Source organism: Sceloporus undulatus, chromosome 1, assembly GCF_019175285.1.
Source record: "Sceloporus undulatus isolate JIND9_A2432 ecotype Alabama chromosome 1, SceUnd_v1.1, whole genome shotgun sequence".
In the NCBI taxonomy this organism is placed as follows: domain Eukaryota; kingdom Metazoa; phylum Chordata; class Lepidosauria; order Squamata; family Phrynosomatidae; genus Sceloporus; species Sceloporus undulatus.
The window spans coordinates 77690667-77712182 of NC_056522.1; the positions used below are offsets into that span (position 1 = coordinate 77690667).

The 21516-nt window shown below is 42.0% G+C and overlaps 1 protein-coding gene across 9 annotated transcripts in view; it reads right to left on the reverse strand.

The window, feature by feature from the left end:
* The window catches only part of QKI (QKI, KH domain containing RNA binding), a 194712-nt gene extending 181393 nt beyond the window's left edge, over nt 1-13319 (reverse strand). For 2 of the 9 annotated variants that reach the window (XR_006104603.1, XM_042474599.1), the window contains exon 1: nt 12591-13309. Coding sequence is in view for 8 of the 9 variants with exons in the window: in XM_042474599.1 (XP_042330533.1) it covers nt 12591-12732 (142 nt within the window). In the remaining variant the exon portion in view is untranslated. Of the gene's footprint in view, nt 1-12590 lie in introns of all 9 variants that reach the window. The other 7 variants (XM_042474572.1, XM_042474609.1, XM_042474616.1 and 4 more) reach the window with 5 other exon arrangements.
* Between the last annotated feature and the right edge of the window lie 8197 nt (nt 13320-21516).

Sequence of the window (21516 nt, forward strand, 5' to 3'; positions counted from 1 at the left end):
GGCACCAGAGCTCTCTAACAGAGAAGGCTAAATGTCCCACAAAAACAGAGTTCCCAGAATTCCCTAGCATTGAGCCAGGGCAGTAGAAGCAGTTTCAAAACAGATTATTTCTGCGGTGTGTTTTGGACCACTCTCTGCCTAATCCTAACCCACAGGCTTCTGGAGAGAATAAAATGCAGATAGGGAGGAACTACGTATCTTTCACCAATATCACCAGAAAAAGGAAAGAACAGAAACATAGTAAGATCTCAACTTCAACATTAGTAAATAAAGAAAAATCATAACACAACAAAATTATTATTTCTGTCTGCTTAAATTAAGGGATCCAAACTCATTCATGCTACTTTTAGGGACAAAGAAGATGCAATGAAAAGGTTAACTTTCATTGTAGCACAATACACATCATCTATGGTGTGCCTAATTCAGGCTTGTACAGCGGCCCCTTAGTTATATGCTGGAGTTTGGTTCCAAGATCCCCTGTGGATAACAAAATCCATGGATGCTCAAGTCCCATTAAATATAATGACAGCAAAATGGTGTCCCTTCTAAAAAATGGAAAATCAAAGTTTGATATTTGAAATTTATACTTTTTTGGAACATTTTCAAACCATGTATGCTTGAATCTGTGTATAAAAAATCTGTGTATAAGAAGGGCTGACTGTATTTAACAATTTCTAGGTAGCCATACGTGAACAGGAAATCCACAAAAGGAAAGAGAGGTGGCCAGTGGAGGGCAGATCATTTTCTCACTTTTGAAAATATATGGTGTCTGTGCTGTTATGCCCCTACTCCACAACCAGTATGGAAATAAAGTGTGCTGAAGAAGGACAAATTGCTCCCCTTCTTTTTGACAGTTCAGTAGGTAGATGGTGTTTGTTTTTAAAATAGACTTGTATGAGACCAGAGTGGCTTTGCCATGTGGGGTGAAGTAAAGATAGATGCTGATGGAAATTTCATCTAGTAACTTAGCAAGCTAAATGTTTTTTTTAAAAAACATAGGATGTGAACATGTGCAGTTTTTTACAAAGATAATCTAATCATAATCATGACTGATTTAAGAAAAACAGAAATAACAATCAAGAATCAGGAATCAACAGCACTCTGCCCATTTGCACTGGATTGGTGACTAGTGCTTCAACAAACCTATACCATGCCAAACAGATCTGAACATATTCAGGGAGAACAAACATGTGCTGCAGTTCTTGACAATGTTATCTAAATCATCCAAAAGAAAAACATGAACACTAGAACTTCGGTGTTCTAGTAAAAAAGTCTAAGCACCAATGTTGCATCTTTCAGATCCCATATACAGAACCTGACAAACCTACAAATAAAAATGTAACACTATACAATGGAAAATCGGTGCAAATAATGGTTGGCGACTGCCATGCCATTCACATGTATTCTGTCCTATTTCTATTTCTGTACAGAAATCATACTATTTTCTATTCACTCTTTATTAAATTAATAACATCCAAACCTATATAATGAGATCTCAGGATAGTGTACAAGTGCAATCAGTTTTAAGATTAAACAATTGTAAAAAATAAAAAAAGGTTATCAACTTAAAAGCATATTAAACAATTTATCAGGTAAAGCAAGTATTTAAATTGTTAAACCATTTAAAACCACATATATGGACATTTTGGAATACAGTATAAACATGTATAAGTCTAGAAAATTTAGGCAAAAATTGACTCCAAAAAACTTTATCGACTTATAGCAATAGCAGTTTCATTTATATACCACTTCATACAACCTCAGCAGTCTCTAAGTGGTTTACAATTGTGGGCTAATTGCCCCCACAAGTGTAGTACTTATTTTAGCAACCTTGGAAGGATGCAAGGTGGACATATCTACAGGTCAACCTAAGTATTATGTTTTAACACTCATTTAACAAAGGACCCATCCCCTGGTAAAAGGCAAGAGTGTTCTACCCTGGAAGCTCTGACCCCTCTCTGTTCTCTCACCCACACAGTCTTTAGTGTCAGCACAAACAGTTATGATTACTGGGATGTTATAAGTTTGCTTCATCCTTTAGATCCTTTCTTACACGTTCTTAGGTTTTACCCCCAACATATCCATGGCCTCAAAATCTGCTCTCAACTTATACATGAGGTCAATGTATAACCGAGTATAAGCAGTAAATCAGCCCACAAACATAGCTATGTTTTCATCTGCTGCCCAAATAAAGCCAGCATTACCACCAATTGATCCTCCAAGCAGAAGGCCTTCCACAATTTGGATGCTGCAGCCACACAACAGATCCCACAGGTGGAACAAAGAGGAGTGGCCCATCAAACCCCAAGGAAGGCCTCAAACCCCAGGCAGACATATATAAAAGAAAGTGCCCCTTCAAGCAGCAAGGTTTCTAAGCCATTTTTTGCTTAAAATGTGATCACCAGCACTCTGGATTCAGCGCAGAAGCATATTAACAACCAGTGCAGTTCCTTAAAGGACTGAAACAAACTTATCTGCTTACCTCTCTATTTATTTTTATTTTGTAATCGTTGACTTACAGCAATGTTAACAAGCCTGAAGTCCTTTTGTAACTATGTAATTTTCCAACCAGAATAAAAATCCTTCACCACCTTTACAGAAAAAGAGGCCAAATGTAAGTAACTTTTTCTTCAGTTAACTCCCCCGTCACAAACCAACTATGTCCTGCTTATGCATCTGAGGGACATGGCTGTAAAGTCTGAAATATGAAAGGTCACAATCTTTTACAGTGCTCACTTACTCATCATCAAACACTACTATATCAAACTAGGAAAGAAAAGTAAAACAATCAAATAGTAGTCAAAGAAAAACAAATAGTGAGCTGGCTACACAATACTAATTGTAACACCTAGACTGAAATAATACATACTTACATAGACTATTGTGTGTGTACGCCTTCAAGTCACCTGTTGACCTTTGGTGAACCCATGTTATTTCATAGGGTTTTCTTAGACAAGAAACACTCAGAGGTGGTTTTGTCACTTTCTTCCTCTGAAGTATAGCTTATTGTATTTGATATTTCAAATACCTTCAATAGTAAATCCAATAAAAACAGTGAAGTATAACAATTCTCAAGAAAATTCCTAGTGCTTTAATATTGTAATTTAGCATTCTACCACGCTTACAAATTCTGACTACTGGAATATATGAGCTATGCTATGCAGACAGCTAGAATTCTAAACCATCTCATCTAACAATTAAAGCGAACAGGTTTGCACCATTCATCTCTAAAATCATGTTAGTTGGGTAACAGATACCAAACTGTCACAAATGCAGAGTGACACTTATACACATCTGACTGCACCCATGTAATCTCCATGAAACTCAACTGCCTATCAACAACAAATTAGTTCATATGCTCTATATTAATAGGTAATATACTATAGTGAAATTTATCAAATGTGTTTTTATACATTAGCTTTTATGTTTTAACCAAAAGCATGTAATGTTCCCCTTGGTTGTGAAAACACTTTATCACTTTCCTTTATGGACTCCAATGGATTACCAGTCTTATCTTCTGTTCTAGTGAAATTAATGCAACTAACTGGTTTATTAACAGTAATAACCCCTCCCATTTCAAGACATAATTATGGTATTTTCATATTCCAAAACATCATAATAAAATGGGCTTGAGAGAACCATTTTGAAGGCTTTCCCAAAAATTAGTATCCCATTCTTCACATTTGTATTAATTTGAAAAATAGTAGCACTTAGGGCAACCTGAAACCTTGGACTGCCCCTTGGTGTGACTGTTTATCCTAGAACAGCCCCATCCAATTTCCCTCCAGCCCTATTGATCAGCTTTCCCCCTGGTTTTTGGAACCACTGTTTTTCTGGTGGAGATAACTGGAGAACAAGTCAGACTTTCACCTCACAAACATGCCCAGTAATCCTTATATCTCAACAGACAGAGAGAGATTTCTATATGGTGTATACAGCATCTTTGCATGCTAAGTGTGATTGGGTGCACACTAAGGTGTGTTCATTGTGGAGACCATTCCTCCAGGCCAAATCAGATACAGTATTTCTCAACATTCATCATATATGAAATGTTTTCAACTACTGAATTTAAAGCAAAGAGGGGCATGTCATTATTTCAGACTGTATGTAAATCCACTTACACCACCATCAGGGAAACCACCTATCGAAGGCAGAAACTCACGCCAGCCATCAACCTTTACACACACTGTATAAATATGGATGCAGTGACTCAGTGGTTAAGACACTGACTCTGATGGCTGCAAGATCAGCAGGCTGGCAGTTTGAGACCCAAATACCGTGTGACAGAGTAAGCTCCCATCACTAGTCCCAGCTTCTGCCAACCTAGCAGTTCGAAAGCATGCAAATGCAAGTAGATAAACAGGTACCACTTTGGTGGGAAGGTAACAGCGTTCAGTGCAATCATGCTGGCCACATGAACACAGAGTTGTCTTTAACAACACTGGTTCTTTGGCTTAGTAACAGAGATGAGCACTGCCCCCTACAGTTGGACATGATTTGACAACCTTGTTACAGGGGAAACCTTTACCTTTAACCAATAGTGACTTTCTACTAGTGAAAGGCTCTTTCATTTATGTAGGCTGGGGCTCTCAAATTTTGAAGAAGCCTCTGGGATTCTCTGGAACAGCATAGGATTTGGCATGAAAGCCTTCAGTGGGTTGAGGGGATTGGTAAAAATAAGAATGCCATGCATATGTCTAGATAGAAGATACTGATCAATAAAATAAGACACAGTGTAGTATCTACTTCAAATATTTCAAAAAATATAAGGTGTTGGTGATCACTTATAAAGCCCTAAATGGCTTGGGCCCAGGATACCTGAAGGACCGCCTCTCCCCATATATTCCGTCCCGCACCCTCAGAACATCCGGGCAGCAACTACTAAAGGTGCCGGGGGCCAGACTCTCCTCCGTCACTAGGCGGACTTTCTCCATCGCTGCCCCGACCCTTTGGAACATGCTGCCCGTCGAGCTCCGCTCGACTACCTCCCTGGCCCAATTTAAGAAGGACCTGAAGACCTTCTTATTCCAGCAAGCATTCCCCCCATAAAAATTCCTAAGGGCCTCCCTCCTCTTCCGTGGCCATGAGGATGGGCTAATGGGGTTTTAGCTGTTCTATTTTTACTGTGTAATGTACGGTGTGGTTTTGTTTTTAATTCACTGAATGTATATGTATAATGTGTGTAAACCGCCCTGATCTAAGGAAGGCGCGGTATACAAATAAAACTTTTATTTATTTATTTTATGAAACCCACAGGGTAACCTTGGACAAATCACACACTCTCAGCCTCAAAGCAAAGCAATGGCAAATGTACTCTGAACAAATCTTGCCAAGAAACCCCCATGATAGGTTAGCCTTAGGGTCACCATAAGCCAGAAACGACCTGAAGGCACACAACAAAAACAATTTATTCCAAAGAATATCATACTGCTAGACATTATGACATTTACATGTAATTTGCAATGTAATTCTATTATTTCCGTAATTGAGAGCCAGAAGCACAATAGCAAGCCATGTTTTGAAGTGCAAATCTTAACTTGCAAATGGAAACTCTACTTCCAATCTACATAATGTTTTGCATTTTGCATTTTAATTTCACTTAAGTAAGTTTGGGGGAAAATCTTGGTAAATTTAACTGCATTTCTGTGAACAAATTTGTTTTCCGTTCAGCAATTTTACTACATACATCTTGCCTATCTGGAACAACATAAGCAAAGTGTTAGCATTTATTCACTCTTAAAACCTTATGGAAGAGCAGAACAAATGCCCTTGCATGTTTTTTAAACCATGCTTTCAGAATACTTTAAACTTACACATATCCCATAAATTACTCCATATATTAAACAGTCTTTGTTTATTAATGGGAACTGATGTAACTATCTAACACATAAATGAGAAATTTCATACTTTTTTAAAATGAAAAACAAAAGTGCTATGAAGACTCAATAATGGGGGAACAGGGAATCAAACCCCAGTCTCCAGAATCATAGTCCAACACTCAAACCACTACATCATACTGGCTGTTTGAATAAATACCACACTAAATACTTTTGAAATCTTTAACCAGGCCCAAGTACAATTTCTAGTCCCAACTAGCACAAACCCAAGGAGTGCAGTTCTGAATATTAGTTCTACCCTAATTGCGGTTGCCTGCTAAATTTAGGATAGATCTAGACAGGACATAAAATATGAGCAGCAATACTGGACCAACTGTTACAGAGATATACCACATATTGATTTAATAATGTATGTCTATTCAACAGGTATATTCTAGTTTGATATAAATTTGCTTTAGCCCTTTGTATGGCATTCTATTTGAAGCAATGTGAAATACATTTTTTGTTTTGTAAAAAAGCAATTTGCATTCAGTTTCAAATGTTTCATCTTTAGTTTTAGAATCAGGAACAAAAATAGCTGCCTATAAGCTATAAATTAATATAACGGAGAAGGTCTGTTATAAGATAGGTCTGCGGAAAACTTTGGATACCTTACTATCCTTTCTACTCTTACAGGAAGACACTGATAAACATTCAACTCTAGCTTTCCAGCAGCAAAAGGTGATCAGAATTGGCCACACAAACTGATACACTTACTACTATAAACCAAGATGTAGCAATTCTGCAAAGGTGTTGTTCCACTACAGGTAGTCAGGAATTTTTCCTGAAATTTTTATTTTAGGCAAATCTGCATTTCTGATTATTTTCTAGGGAAGAAATGGTATTGTTCTGAAATGTGTAAATTGTGACCTTTACTCACCTAGGCTTCTTTTGGGGCTTAGAGATCAGAAACCACCGAATATTACATGGGAACAAGACAAGCACTCAAGTCTCACATTTTCCTCACAAGCAATATTTGTGTTTACCTACTACAGAAACGACGTCACTTGAGAGTTTATAAGGGGGTTTTGTTATGATCACTTGTTCAATGAACCAGCTATAGGCTCACAAACGTCTGCAGGTATAAGACAGCGGAAAGACGAATGTGAAATGTATACATCGTTGTAGATGGCTCTTCCGAGAGAGGGTTTGAAATACAAGGGTCCAGTCCCACGGTTTTTGTTTTGGAATCATATGTTGTTAAGTAAGAATTCCATAATTCACAATATATTTTAGAATTATAAAAAGAAGGGATTTATAAGATACCAGTATTGTTGTTTTGTTTAATCACAATTTGTTTCCTGGGAAAAAAAACACCTAGTTCTGAGAGAGAATGAGCTCTCCCAGATGAGCCCAAGGAAGAATGACTTCTCTCAGTATATATACCTCCTTGGATTTTGCCAGTGATTGCCTGCTTCGTGTGTCTCCTGGGGAAGGAGAGGTGTTGGCAGTAATTATGCGGATCTGCACCAGAGTTCTGCCAACCTTTTTATCTTATTAAATGGAGGGAATGCCTTTTTCCTCTTAATGTCACAGCGCAAAAGTGTTATTTCACTGAGGCATTACACGTTTTAAGAAAAGAGACTTTTTTTTCTGCTGTGACTTGGAATTTTAAAAAAACCTCAAGGTTGGAAACAGTATGTTACATCTGATGCCAGCAACTGTCAGAAAATAATTAAGTACAAGAGAAAATGTCTTTGGATATTATTATTTTTTAAAAAACCTGAAAACTAAAGCATCAAATGATACAATGTCTGTCCCGTATGGAGGTGCCCAATGTTCAATTTTTTATTACAGGAGGTCACTTTACAGAAAGTTCAAGAAAAATGACCACTCAGAGAAAGATGGACTTGAGCATGCAGCCTTTGTCCAAGTGCAAACCGCTATTAAAATTGGTTAAAGTACTGTATACAAATTGTTTTTAACTGTAATAGCGTATACTGAAAATCAAAAAAGGAAAGGATGAGAGTTCTAGGTCCTCCACTGCTCTGTGAAACTGGGGCAAAATGTAAGGAAATGGCAATTATCACTTTGACTATTTCTTTGGGAATGTGAATTGTTTGTTACATCATATTATAAATAATTAAATAAACAATCTTATTTATAAATAGTATGCTTAGCTAAATTTATTGAGCCTCTTACTATTCCAATATACTGGACATTTATACACATAATTCTAGAAAATGTCCAAGGATTGAATATAAACCAAGTTGTAAAGGTCTCAAAATTGCATATCCTACACAGCAAGCCCCTCAGACAGTCCATTATACAAGCATTAAAAGTGAAAGTTTCTGAGAGGGACTCTTTCCAATTTTTCTGAAGATGCAGTAAACAATCTCTTTACAGGTGTGAGAGAAGTTGCAAAACTGTATTTTAGGGACTGAACATTTGACTGCCATCATAACAACTCCACTTAATACTAAATAAAAAGGAGATAAAACAAGGAAAACGTTTTCTGTATTTAGATGTTTGATTGTACCATATATTTCTGGTACTCTAGTTTCCTCTGAGTTCTGTTTTCTCTTCAATCAATTAACTAAGATCAAGTCATGCTGCTAACTTAGGCTGCATCAACACTGCAGCAATGATCCGGTTTAACACTGCTTTAACCTTCAAGCTCCATACTATGGAATTCTGGGAATTGTAGCTTGTTGTGGCCCCAGTGAAGAGCAGAATGAGATTGTGACTACATCTGCGCTGCAGCAATAATCCAGTTTGAGATAGCTTTAACTCACCTGGCTCAATGCTAGGGAATTCTAGGAACTGTAGTTTTGTCAGATATTTAGCCTTCCCTGTCAGAGAGCTCTGGTGCCAGAATAAACTACAATACCCAGGATTCCCTAGCACTGAGCCAAGGTAATTAAAGCGGTCTCAAACTGGATTATTTCTGCAGTGTGTTTTGGATGTTAGTTGCTTTCTGAACATTCGTTAAACTGAATGGTTTAGCTGTAGTGAGTTTAATCTCTAAACAGAAGAATCCTCTGTTTGTCACCTAAGATATACACCTAACTTTGCCCAATGGAGCATTCAGCCAGGTAAATATCCACAAGACTGCAGCCCAAGTACAAGTTAAGACTTAAAGCCTCCAGTGTAAAAATTCCACATGAACATTTCTGAATGTGTATTTGCCTACATTGGTTGACATATGATATCTGGATCCCTCGGCAGGATTTAAAACCTAACCCTCAATGATAAAACTAACAAAAATAAACAAGTTTCTATTTACTAAAAGTAACAACTTTTAGTTTCGACTGTTTTCATCACTAGCGTCTGTGATGGACTTTTAGCAAACAACTGTTGGATTTACACTCCTTCTAACTGGAGAAAGCTCCCATTTCTTACAAGCTGCTATAAGCTAAGGAACAAAGCAGCCTCGTATTGATTAGGTTGCTCTAGATATACCTGTCGCTAGATATGGGCCAATATTCAATGGTTAGCCCTCTGTACTGCCAAGTCTGCCCCACAATCTCTTCTTAAGGTAGATTTTTAGGATACAGGGAGCTGAGGGAAGACAAGGAAATGCTAATTCTGGCAGAAGGTGCAGAATCAAGGGAAAGGATTTCATTGGATACTGGCCAAGACATTTACAAGGAGAAATAAAAGCTATGGATGGTTTAGAAAATCCACCCTATTTTAGAAATTTTTCCTTTACTGTACATGCAAATATTTGAAATTAATGTCTTTGAATTGAACAGAGACCATTTAAGGATACTGTCAAAAGGTACCTATCATTTGCAACAAATTCACTGAAATGTCCCATGTCATATAAATATGTCAGTTTATTAACTTTTTAAGCCTTTTTATTCTAATCTAATCATCCTGGCAATTAAGACTAAACAAAAAATAGTCTTTATCTACAGTAGTCATTGAATCAGTTGGACAGAAGTCAATTGTGACTAACTGTATTCATTTCAAAGCATCTACTCTAGGTAGAACTACTGGATTTAGTGCTATTGCGGTGGAAAAAAACATAGGATTAGCAAAAGCTGTAGAACTCAACCATTTCTCCCTTTTGCCTCACTGAAACACCAAATTCCCAGGATGTTTTCAAAGGTACACATTTGTTGTTGCTGTGTGTCTCCAAGTCATTTCAAATTATGGCAGCCCTAAGGCAACCCTATCATCTGGTTTTCTTGCTACTTCCCCTGAGGCTGAGAGCACATGATTTACTCATGGTCAGGTAGGATTTTTAACAGATCCAGAATGCCACTTGAACCAAAAAAAAAAAAAAATGGACTTTCTCCTGTGCGGCAAACTAATGACAGTAGTATCTAGTTAAAAAGAAAAGGAGATCACTTCATAAAATCTCACTGATGATAATTATACAAATACGTCTATCAAAAAGGGGGGAAAGGCAGAAGGGGAAAATTGCTGAATAGTTTTTAACACTAGCTGGCTCTTTTGCTATGGAATTCTGGGAGTTGGGAGTTTGTTGTGGGGCCCGGAGCGGCTCTGCTCTGGGCCCACAACAAACTCCAACTCCCAGAATTCCATAGCAAAGAGCCAGACAAAGAGTTAAACCGGGTTATTTCTCCAGTGTGGATGCAGCCTCTATCTATCTATCTATCTATCTTACAACTTTTTTGAAAAAGAAAGAACTGGCGCCCCTTAGTGTCCAAATTTTAAAAGCCTTTCGCTCCTCTGCTGAATCTGCATGGAAGAGGGCTGGTTTTGTTGGGTGTTTCCCCCCCCCTTTCTTTCCCCTTCTGCATTCCAGAAAGTTTTCAGCCTCTGCAGCCCTTCCAGGCAAGAGCCAAGGCAAACAGGAAAAGGCAGGAAGCTTTAAAGAGGCAGCTGCACTTCTGCTCTCTGGGCTCCCAAGGAGAGGAGTCCTGCAGAGAGAAGAAGGGAGGGAGGGAGGGTGGGGCAAAGCCAGATGTTATCAGGGTCACTCCCAATGTTGGAGGAGAAGAAAGAACTACAATCCTGTTAATTCAAGGGCTTCTCCTGGAGCCTGAAGGGCATTCAAATGGTGCCATGACCTCACGCATTCCTCTGAAATATCCTGTGGACACAAGAAGAAACACTCCAGGCTTTTTGTTCTGGACAAAGCTGGTGTGTCTCCTTCCTTCCCAGACCAGTCCAGAGGAACTTTATGTATTGATTTTATGCCTTTCTGTTCATTCCTTCACTTTCACCGATTTCAATCTGTTTCTCTGTTTTGTGCCTCAGCGCTGCTTCTGTAGAAAGCCCCCTGATCTGGAAGTGGCTCCTGATGAGAGTATATATATATCGCCCACTTCATATTTCTTCAGCGTCATCCAAACTGGAGGTTTTTTAGGAATAAAATTCCTTGGCCACCATTTGGCTTCAGACAAAACCCTTAAAGCTAACAAATGTCTGCCAAGTTTGCCAACAATTCTGGCTAAGAATTATTGGGGGGGGGGATATACATATTAAAAAAAAAGGATCAAATTATTCATCCCAAGAGCAGAGCCCACTTCTAAAGGGTAAAGCCAGCCCTAGGTTTCCATGTAGTGATAGAACTCAAAGACATAGCTGTGTTAGTCTGTAGAACCAGCAAATAAGAGAGAGATCTTGTGGCATCTTTGAGACCCACCGGAAGAAAGGAAGTTGGCAGCATGAGCTTCCCTAGGCTAAAGTCTACTTCCTCAGATGCATTTGGCCCCATGACTCCCTCAGGCTTTGGGATCCCATTTCCCAGGGATTGTTTGGGATGAACCCCCCAAGCAGGACCCAGAGTTGGTTTTAACATGACAAGATCATTATGAAGGTTTGGGCTCCAATGCCCCCAAAGACTGAAAGCCTGAGCAACGCTGAGGGGGGCTAATGCTTTTTTCCCTTTTTAAAGTCTTCCAGGAGTGGATGCTAAAAGGGTTAATACTGGTTTTAAAACCACCTTCCCACAAAGGTGGCCTCTTCTAAGCCTAGAAGGCGGCGGCGGCGGAGAGGGACCCCTGAGAGCGCTGGCCTGAGATCCAAGGGCCCCTTCCTCTGCCCTGGGAACTTTCCCGGCCCTTCCGTCCAAAACCCGAAAATGGAGGAAGTTGGGTCTGTTTCACTCACCAACTTTGAAACAAAAATGGCCTTTAGCCTCAGAAGCCCAGCAGAGGAGGCCCCTTTGGGCTCAAGACCCAACCAGACTCAGACACACGAAACAAAACAAACCCTCCGCTCCTTCCCACGTCGTTCTGAACCCTTAAATCACGCCGCCGCCGCCATCGGCCTATTCTCCCTTCCTTAGCCCTCTTTCCCTCTCCCCCGGAGGGATCTGATCCTGAGGGAAACAAGGGAGCAGGAAAAGGGGGACCCTCCAAAATGTGTATCCAACCATCTTGGCTTCCCTCCCAAAAACAAAAACTTCTTCGTCGACTTCCCTCTTCGCCTTGGTTTTCTGTTTACGGGGAAAGGAGGCCGAAAAGGCCAAGACGCCATTGAAAGGGGCAGAGAGAAAAAAGGAGCCCGGCCCCATTTTGTTTCGGGACAAAAGCGAGGCGAGAAAGGGGGCGTCCTCACTGGGGAAATAGCCCGGTTCGGCAGCGCTTTGACTCTTTGTCTGGCTCTCTGCTGTGGAATTCTGGGAGATGGAGTTTGTTGTGGGCCCAGAGAGCAACGGAGCTCCGCTCTGGGCCCCACAACAAACTCCAACTCCCAGAATCCCATAGCAAAGAGCCAGTTAGCGTTAAAGCGCTGCCAAAGCGGGCTATTTCCCCGGCGTGGCCGCCCCCTTCCTGCGTTTCCGTTGCTCTATACCTTCGTCGAGGAGCCTCTCGAGGTGGTTGAATATCCCGCAGAAGTTGGGGAGGCTGCTCATGAGCTTCTTGTCGTTCATCAGCTGCATCAGGTAATCGGGGCTGGGCTTGGGCTTCTCCTTGGTCTCCATTTCCCCGACCATATTCCAAGCGGAGGGAGGGGGGCAGCGGGCCGAAGAGGCAGCCCGGGAGACCGGCCGGGCGACCGCCGCACTGGGCCACCGCCAGTGGGGCTGGGCTTGGGGCGGGCGAGTGGGTCTCTTCCCCCTCCCCTGATGCTAAAAACCGGGGGGCGACGACGCAGCCAACGAAGAAGCCAACGGCAGGGTCCCGGCCGAAGACGACGCCGACGAAGAAGAAATGAAGCACAGAAGCGGAGAGAGACACTCAGTGGCCGCCGACGCTGCCAACCCCTCCTCCCTCTGGATCCTCCGTTCCCCTTTCCCCTCCTCGGCGCTCCCGCTTCCTCTCCCGCCGCCACGCACGCAGCGCTCCTGGTTGTAGGAAGAGTGTAGTATTAGCAGCAACGGAGGAGGAGGAGGCGGCGGCGGCGGCGGCTCCGGCTCCTTCTTCTCCTGTTTCCCTCGCCGCCGCCACAAAGGGGAGGAAGGCAGGCGGGGAGGCGGGCGGGCTTGGCTGCTGGTTCCCGAGGAGTCCTCTCCTCTTCTTCTTCGTCTTCTTCTCCTTCCTCCTCCGCCGCTGCTTCTGGTGTTGCCTCCGCCGCCGCCTTCCCTGCCGCCCCGCCCGCCTCCCTCCCCTCTTTCCCTCCCGTTCGCTCGCGAGGGGCGAGTCCTCCTCCCAGCCCTCCTCCTCTTCCTGCCGCCTCCTTGCTCCTCGTCGCCGCCGCCGTCGTCTTCCTCCTCCACCTCAGTTCGCTCTGGAGTTCGCTTCAGGCTCCGCTGCTGCTGCTGCTGCTGCTTCTGGAGGAGGAGAAGGGAAAGGGAAGGGGCCAGGCGAGGAGGGGGCGGGGCGGCCCTTGATGAACGGCGTCGGTACCTCAGCCAGCCCCGCCCCGCCCAGCCTCCCTCTATGGCTTCGCCGGGGACTTTGCGAAGGAGGGGTGAGGCCGACCACCGGGGCGAAACGGCTAGGCTTGGTTTGGCTGACAGAGCTTGAGAAGGCGGTGTTGTTCCGCTCGCACACAATATCACACTCGCCTATCCCCCGCTTTTGTCTCTCTCTCATATATACATATATATATATATAGAGAGAGAGAGTATGGGCGCGCGCGCAGTTTATTTATTTATTTGTTTGAAAGGCTGGCGCCGCTCCCTGACAATAACACGCTCCGGTACTTTTATAAGGCGTCTGTTGGCGCGCATGCGCGCTGGTGAAGTGGCGCGCGACCTTCCCCCTCCCGCACAAGCTTTTTTCTGCTTCCTCCTCTTTGCCCCGCCCCTCCCCCCACGTCTCCCTTTTTTGTTTTTGCATTTTACAAACAGGAAGAAAGCGAGCACGAGAAACTCCCTTTTTTTAACTTTAAAAAAACTTCAACCAATAGGGGCGGGGCTGCGTCACGTGTTGCCAAGCTAGGGAAAGGGAAGTCTTTCCCTCCCTCCCTCCCTCCCCCTCCCTTCACTTCACCCGTGCCGCGTTACTACTGAGAGCGCATGCGCTCCCCGTAAATTGTTTGGAGGGGGAGGTGTTGTGTGGGTTTGGGTTTGGTTTTTGGAGGGGGGGAACACTGGCGTCTCTAACGAGCGCGCGCTCCCAATTCTATTCACCGCTCCTCCTCCTCCTCCTCCTCTTTTTTTAAGGTGCTGGAATGGAATCGAAGGGGCGGGGCTGAGTTGAGGTTGGCGCCTGCGCAGTAAACAAAAAGAGATGCGGGGGGGGGGGAAACACAGGGGTTGCCTCACACAGAGGCGGCATTTAGCTGCTCGCCTGAAAGCGGGAAAGGCGAGGGAGTCTCTGAGGAGAAAGGGGTGTTTCCTTACTCAGAACAAAAATACACACAAGGTTGTGTTTCCCTTGCTGAGGGCCCTACAGTAACACACACACACACGCATATATATATATATATATATATATATGCCAGCCAGGTGTGGAAAAACGTGAGCTGCATCTACACTGCAGGAATAACCTGGTTTCACACCACTTTTGACTGCCATGGCTCAGCGTCAAACTGCATTCTCCAGTGCAGACGCAGCCTAAGTCTCTCAAGAATGCTAGTGGGACTTAATATAAGAGAAAGAAATAAGGAACAGATGATGTGGAAATAAAGAAGATCCATGAAAGGCATGTGAAGAGTTAACAGAGGAAAATGGATACAAATTACTTTATAAAGTGTTCAGGAATACTTAGGGGGGAAAGAATTTTTTTTCTTTTTGCAAAAATATAAAGTTAATCTAAAAGGTGGAAAGGGCAGATGAAACTGAATGATCAGGAAATTAACACACGTATTTGTAGCCATATAAATCGTGGAAGCACAAGACACTACAGCCCACAACATTCCCATATATGTATGTGTGTATTCCTCTCAAAATGAAAACAAAAGAGTAAATAAATAAAAAAGATAACAAATATTGACTTCCCAGTTGCCAAGACAAACAGTGTATCTCTTAATCCCCATTTCTTTAATATATAAACTTCCAGTGGAAATTGTGTTTTTGTGTAGACATGCAGAGAGGGTTGTGATGTTAGTTGTTCTAAAAAGCAAAAGCCTTATGATTCTCCTTCAAGAACCGAGGGGTGCTATAGTACTATATACAGTCCTAATGTTAAAGTCCAAAACATGGACTTTTTAGTTTGGAAAATCAGTTCGCAAAGGGATCTCGCAGCACCTTTGGGACTAACTGTGATTGGATTATCACACTATACCCTTATAGTGCTGCTATTCCACTTTTACTGCTGCCTCCTGTTGCATTCTGGGATTTGCAGTTTAGGGAGGAGCATTTAGAATTCTCAGGCAGAGAGCTCTTAGGCCTCACTGGACTACAAACCCCAGAATGCAACAGCCAGAGCAGTACAAGTGGAATAGCAGCGCTATAAGAGCGTACTGAAAGATTGTTTTTGTAGCCTTTTGAGCCTACTTCCTCAGGTGCATGTTTCGAGTAGAAAATCCAGAGACAGACCTATATAAGCAGGTTGCATGTGAGAAAACTATTGCACCGTTGGCCCTCCATATTTGCGGATTTGACTTTTGCGGATTTGATTTTTCACGGATTAGATTAATATGTTATCTCTATGAATCTCTAACATGTAATATCTCTAGGAATCTAAATCCTCCAGCGTAACTCCATTGTTAACTTCAACCAAAAGTCAAGAGGGAGGACCTGGAGATTCCTAGAGAGAACACTTCTCTAGTCATTTGTGGGTCCTCTAATATCATGGTCAACCTCTGACAAATCTTGGCCATAGAATTGCCCTGGAAACCTAGAGATTCGTAGAGAGGTTTTAAAAAGTGGGGGAGGGGGGGTTATTTGCGGCTTTCCCACTTTCATGGGGGTCCTGCACCCCTAACCCCAGCGAATGTGGAGGGCCCAATGTAGTTAGCTGCCATTAATAATATTGATAACACGGGTTTTTCAAAGAGGTGGACTGCTATTTTGTTAAATGAGAAGATACTTTCTGAAAGATGGCACCTGTGTATCACATGTATGCTTGAAAAGCAAGCTAATCTTCTGAAATGGATTGTTATTAAAACTCTATTTAAGGGCCTGCTGAAAACTAGTTACATGTTTTGTTTTGTTTTGTTTTTAAGCATGTCATAGTCCAATTCTAAACACGTTGGCTTGGTAGGATGTCCCATTGATTCTATAGGACTTAGAATACAATGTAGCCAAGAGATTTTTAAGGATCAAGATGGATGTGACTGAGACAGCCACGTTCCTTTAATCTTCTCTGCCACATTTCTGTCTAAAGCAGCAGCCCACTTTTTACAATGGTTGCATCCACACTGCGGAAATAATCCATTTTGACACTAATTTGACAGTCATAGCTCCATCCTATGGAATCCTGGGACTTGTAGTTTGTTGTGGCACCTGAGCTCTCTGACAGAGGAAGCGGAATGTCTTCTAAAACTACAGATCCCAGAATTCCATAGTAATGAGACATGGCAGTTAAAGTGGTGTCAGACTGGATTATTTCTGCAGAAAAAGGAATACATGGGTGAAAGGAAACTGAACCTTTCCTTACATCCCAGTCTCTATCAAATGAAATGTTTTTCTTTGCAACTTCACTCACTTATCAGGATTGCAACCATGCTGGGCTAAAAAATATTTGTAAAGGTAAAGGTAGTTCCTTCACATGAATGTCTAGTTGTAACCAACTGTAGGGGACAGTGCTTATCTCCGTTACTAAGACAAAGAGCCAGAGTTGTCCGAAGACGACTCCAGTGGCCATGTGGCCAGCAGAACTGCACAAAACGCTGTTACCTTCCCACCAAACTGGTACCTATTTATCTACTTGCATTTGCATGCTTTCAGACTGCTAGGTTGACAGAAGCTGGGACTAGTGATAGGAGCTCACCCCATCATGCAGCACTTGGGCCTCAAACTGACAACCTTCTGATCTTCCAATCATCAGAATTGGCATCTTAACCACTAAGCCACCGCATCCCATAAAGTGTGTGTGTATCAACAGTGAATATATAGATTAAAGTACAGAAGCAATCAGAATCCTCCTGAATAGCCTTGTAGTTGTTGGTTCCACTAGGATATTATTTTGCTTTGTTTCATGTAGGTTCCACTCTTATTTACGCATGTGCACAGTCCCCACTGTTCACATTTTCTTTTCAGGAGGATCCTGATGTTTTCATAGGTCTTGTTTTATATTACCACTGAGCGGCTGCCCAAGTTGCCATGTGATTTTTCTATTCTTCGCACTGAAACATCAACAAAAGGGAATCATACTTCTCCACGTGACTCTGTTGCACCAAATCTGGAGCTCACGTATCTGTGGGTAAGACCCAGTCTCACCACTTTGCTCTGTTAGTCTCCTGCCCTTTCTTGCTCTAAAAAAAATGTTGCTACACTTTGTAGTAATTTTTGCAGAACCTGCTTGGCAGCTGACACGGTAATAGTGGTAAACTGCAAGCATCTTGAGGGCCACTTTATGCACCTACCTGGTCTATCATATTCTGTCTTTTTAAGTGCTTCTCGACCAATTCTTCCTTCACTGTAACAACTCACTTGGGGTTAAAAGGGGAGAACTGTAAGTACAGTATTGTCTGGCTTCATTTTGATCATTTTGACTGCCAAAAGTCTATTGATGCTGTTGAAACATTCTTTGGACTCTGAGTGCTGACCTGATTTTCAACTTTGTTTTTTTTTTAAAAAAAAAATCTGATCATCTAAATGTGGAACAAAGTGGCAACTTGTTTAACTCACTACATAAATCCTCACCTGCTTGCATTTTTAATAGTGATTGTTACTGCATGAGGTTGTAAAGGATGTAAAAGCTGGCAGTTCTGTTCTATTTTACCAGGAATGCAACTGGGTTAGTCTGTCACAGCAAAAACAACAGAGTGAAGTAGCAGCCTAAGATTTTTATTTTTATTTTGCCTAAACTTCCATGGACTGCAGTCTACAAAAGTTCATGCTAAATAATATGTCTGGACTCTAGTATTACAACAATAATTGCAAAATAATTTAATGTATCTTCATGCCTTTGATACCTGTCTACTTCATAAAATATAATGAAAGATCATGAACAGCCCAGTCCTATTTGCTTTTTTATCTAAAACATTTTCTTTCTTTAATTAATATTTCGCCTTTCTCCATGTAATGGATCTAAGGTGGCTTACAGCCAATTGAAAGCATACAGGGTTGTTGTTTTAATTGCTTAAAAGTTAAACAGTTAAACAACAGTTCTGTAAAGAAAACACAATATAAAAACAATATAAAACAATTTCAAAAAGATAAATGTATAACCCCATTAAAAGCTCTTCCTGCCACAAGAATTATAAACTAAAAGCTTGACTGACTAGAGATCTTTTCCTGTTGGTGGAGGGAGAGATGTAGTCCAACCAAACTTCTACAGGAGGGAATTCCATAGCCTGGGAGCAGCCAAGAAAATCCTCTCCCTCTATAGTTTTCACCAGACATACCTGTGATGGTGGTGATTCTGGGAGAAAGCTTTTCCCCAAGACATTAAAACTCAAGCCAGCTCATATAAGGAGATACAGGGGCAAAACAGATGGCCCTGAAGCAGCAACTTGACACTTTTTGGTGCTGGATCAGGCCCACAGCAACTGCATGCCATGGGTCCAATCTGGCGCTTTGCCAGCTCTAAAAGAAACAGAAAAATGATGCTCCTTTTGGAGCCAGCAAAAAGACACCCTTGCCACCATGGTGGCACTTTCCAGTGCTTTCAGCATGCGGCATATAAACACAGTGCCAAAGGAGTGCCATGATGCTGCCCGCCATGTGGTTGGGTGGCCAGTGTGATGTCGGTGTGGGGGCGTCGTCAGGGCATGCATCAGCCAAATGCCACTCCCCTACACCAGTGCTTCAAGGCGGTCTGTTTAGCCCCACAGTCTTTTATATAATCTGGTTTCAAGCCATCTAAGGCTTTAAAGGTCATAACCAGCCTTTGAATTCTGCCCAGAAATGGACCAGTAGCCAGTGATGCTGTTTCAAGGGGGGAGTTGTATGACCCCCCCAAAACAGCCCCAGTCGGCAACCTGGCGACTTTGGACCCACTGAAATTTCCAAACAGTTTCCAAAGGCAGCCACACGCCGAGTGTGTTACAATAATCCAAATGACATTTAATCAAGACCTCTGATACAAGGAATGGGAGGAGCTGACACACTAGTTTTAACTATGCAAATGCAAAATCTTGGTATTCTTTCTCAAATCTGAATCCAGGTTATGCCCAAGTACGAGCCTGAGATTTCAGGGGGGGAGCGTAAGAGCATCATGCACAAATTGAATCCTAATCCCCAATCTGCTTTCCATGTGTCCAGGAGCACTTCGGTCTCATATAAATTAAACTTCGGTTTGTTTACCCTCATCCAGTCTATTACAGTGGTACCCCGGGATACGAATTGATCGCGTTACGAAATTTCCAGGGTACGAAAAAGTTAGCTTGGAAAAAACTGTTCCGGGTAACGAAAGATTTTTCGGGTTACGAATTTTTTTTCGGTGTGTTTCGGCGCTTTTTGGCACGAAATTTAAAAGCCGCGGCTTTCCAGCGCTAGCGGAAAGCCTTTTTTTCGGGTTGCGAAATCTTTCGGGTTACGAACGGCGCCGCGGAACGAATTAAATTCGTAACCCGGGGTACCACTGTACTGAAGTTCAAAGATATACAGCTGAATGTTAAAGTCAGCATTGTTCATACCATTGTATTTCCCATCACTATATAGACAGCCCTTCATATCCACGATTTTTTTTTTTATCCACAGATTCAAGCATCCCCAGCTTGAAAATATTTCATTTATTGAATTGTATTTAATGGGACTCAAGCATTCACAGACTTTGGTATTCACAGGGGTCCTGGAACCAATCCCCAGAGGATACCAAGAGTCCAGTGTATATGAATGTGAGAGTTGGATGGAGAGGAAAACTGATAAAAAAAATCAACTCATTTGAGATGCAGGGTTGGAGAAGAGTTCTGCAGATATCATGGATGGCTAAAAAGAGAAACAGATGGGTCCTGGAACAAATTCAGCCTGAATGCTCCCTAGAATCCCAGAAGACTAAATTAAAGTTGTCATTCTTTGGCCACATAATGAGAAGGCATGATTCACTACAATAATGCTTGGAAAGGTAGAAGGCAGTAGGAAGAGGGGAAGACCACATATCAGATTAATAGACTTAATCAAGAAGGACATGACCCTGAGTCTGCAAGACCTGAGCAGAGCGGTTGAGGCCAGGGTACCTTGGAGATCATTCACAGGGTTGCCATGACTCAAGGTCGATTTGAAGGCAATTAAGAACAACAACATCATATCTTGAAGAAGAAAACTACAAAATTTGTTTTAAAAAGGTTTTTAAAATAAAACCAACCCTTACCATTGTGTCTCCCAACCCCTTTTTAAAACAGGATCCGTATAATAGGCCTGAGGTTCTACTAGAGGAGTGGGCCATTGTGGACCTTTGAATGTTTTTGAACTGCAACTCCCACAGTTCCTCATTACAAGATACGTGGGTCAGGCTAATATCCAAAAATATCTGAAAGGTGACAGTTACTCATCTCTGCTCTGTTGTTGAGACGCAATATGATAGCCACATATTTGAAGGGATGTCATGTAGAAAATGAAACAAGCTTTATTCCTGCTCCTCCACAGGCAAAGGCACAAACCAATGGGTTCAAATTACAAGAGAAGAGATTACACCTAAGTGCTAGAAACAACTTCCTGATGGTAAGAGCTATTTGGCAGTGGCCTTTAGTTCTCTGAAAGTCTTTTATCAGAGATTGGATGACCATCACTCAGGAGTCCTTAACTTGTATATATCTGCACAACATGCCCTTTGTGTCCTTCCAGCTCTGAGATTCTGTGATGTTTTTCATCTGCCATTAAAGCCAATTTAGAGGCAGCTCCAGAAAACATCACAGTTGAGTCTTCCTCTTTATTAATTTTTTTGTTTTGTTTTGTTAAAATGAGACTGTTGCTTGTCTGCCATGGAAGGCTTGTGATTTTTGCTGGCAGAATAGGAAAGAAAATTATATTTACCTGCAATTCTTTTCCATTGGGTTCAGGAACCTACCAGAATAGTATGAAAGGTGTCCGTTTGGGGTTGTGGGGCTGAGAAAGGAAGGGAAATAAGCAAAAAATCATCCCCTCCCCCCCACTGTCTACCTGTTCACTGACTGAAACATCCTGATTGGACTTCCAGTTAGTCAGTACTCCCACTAAAAGGGAGGAATCAATGAGTGTTTTGCTCTGTGAAGACTAATACCAAGCCTTGCCCACCCCTAGAATTCAATTTTTTAAAAGTGCAATGGACTACCTACTTACACCGATTATTTTACCCAATCAGTT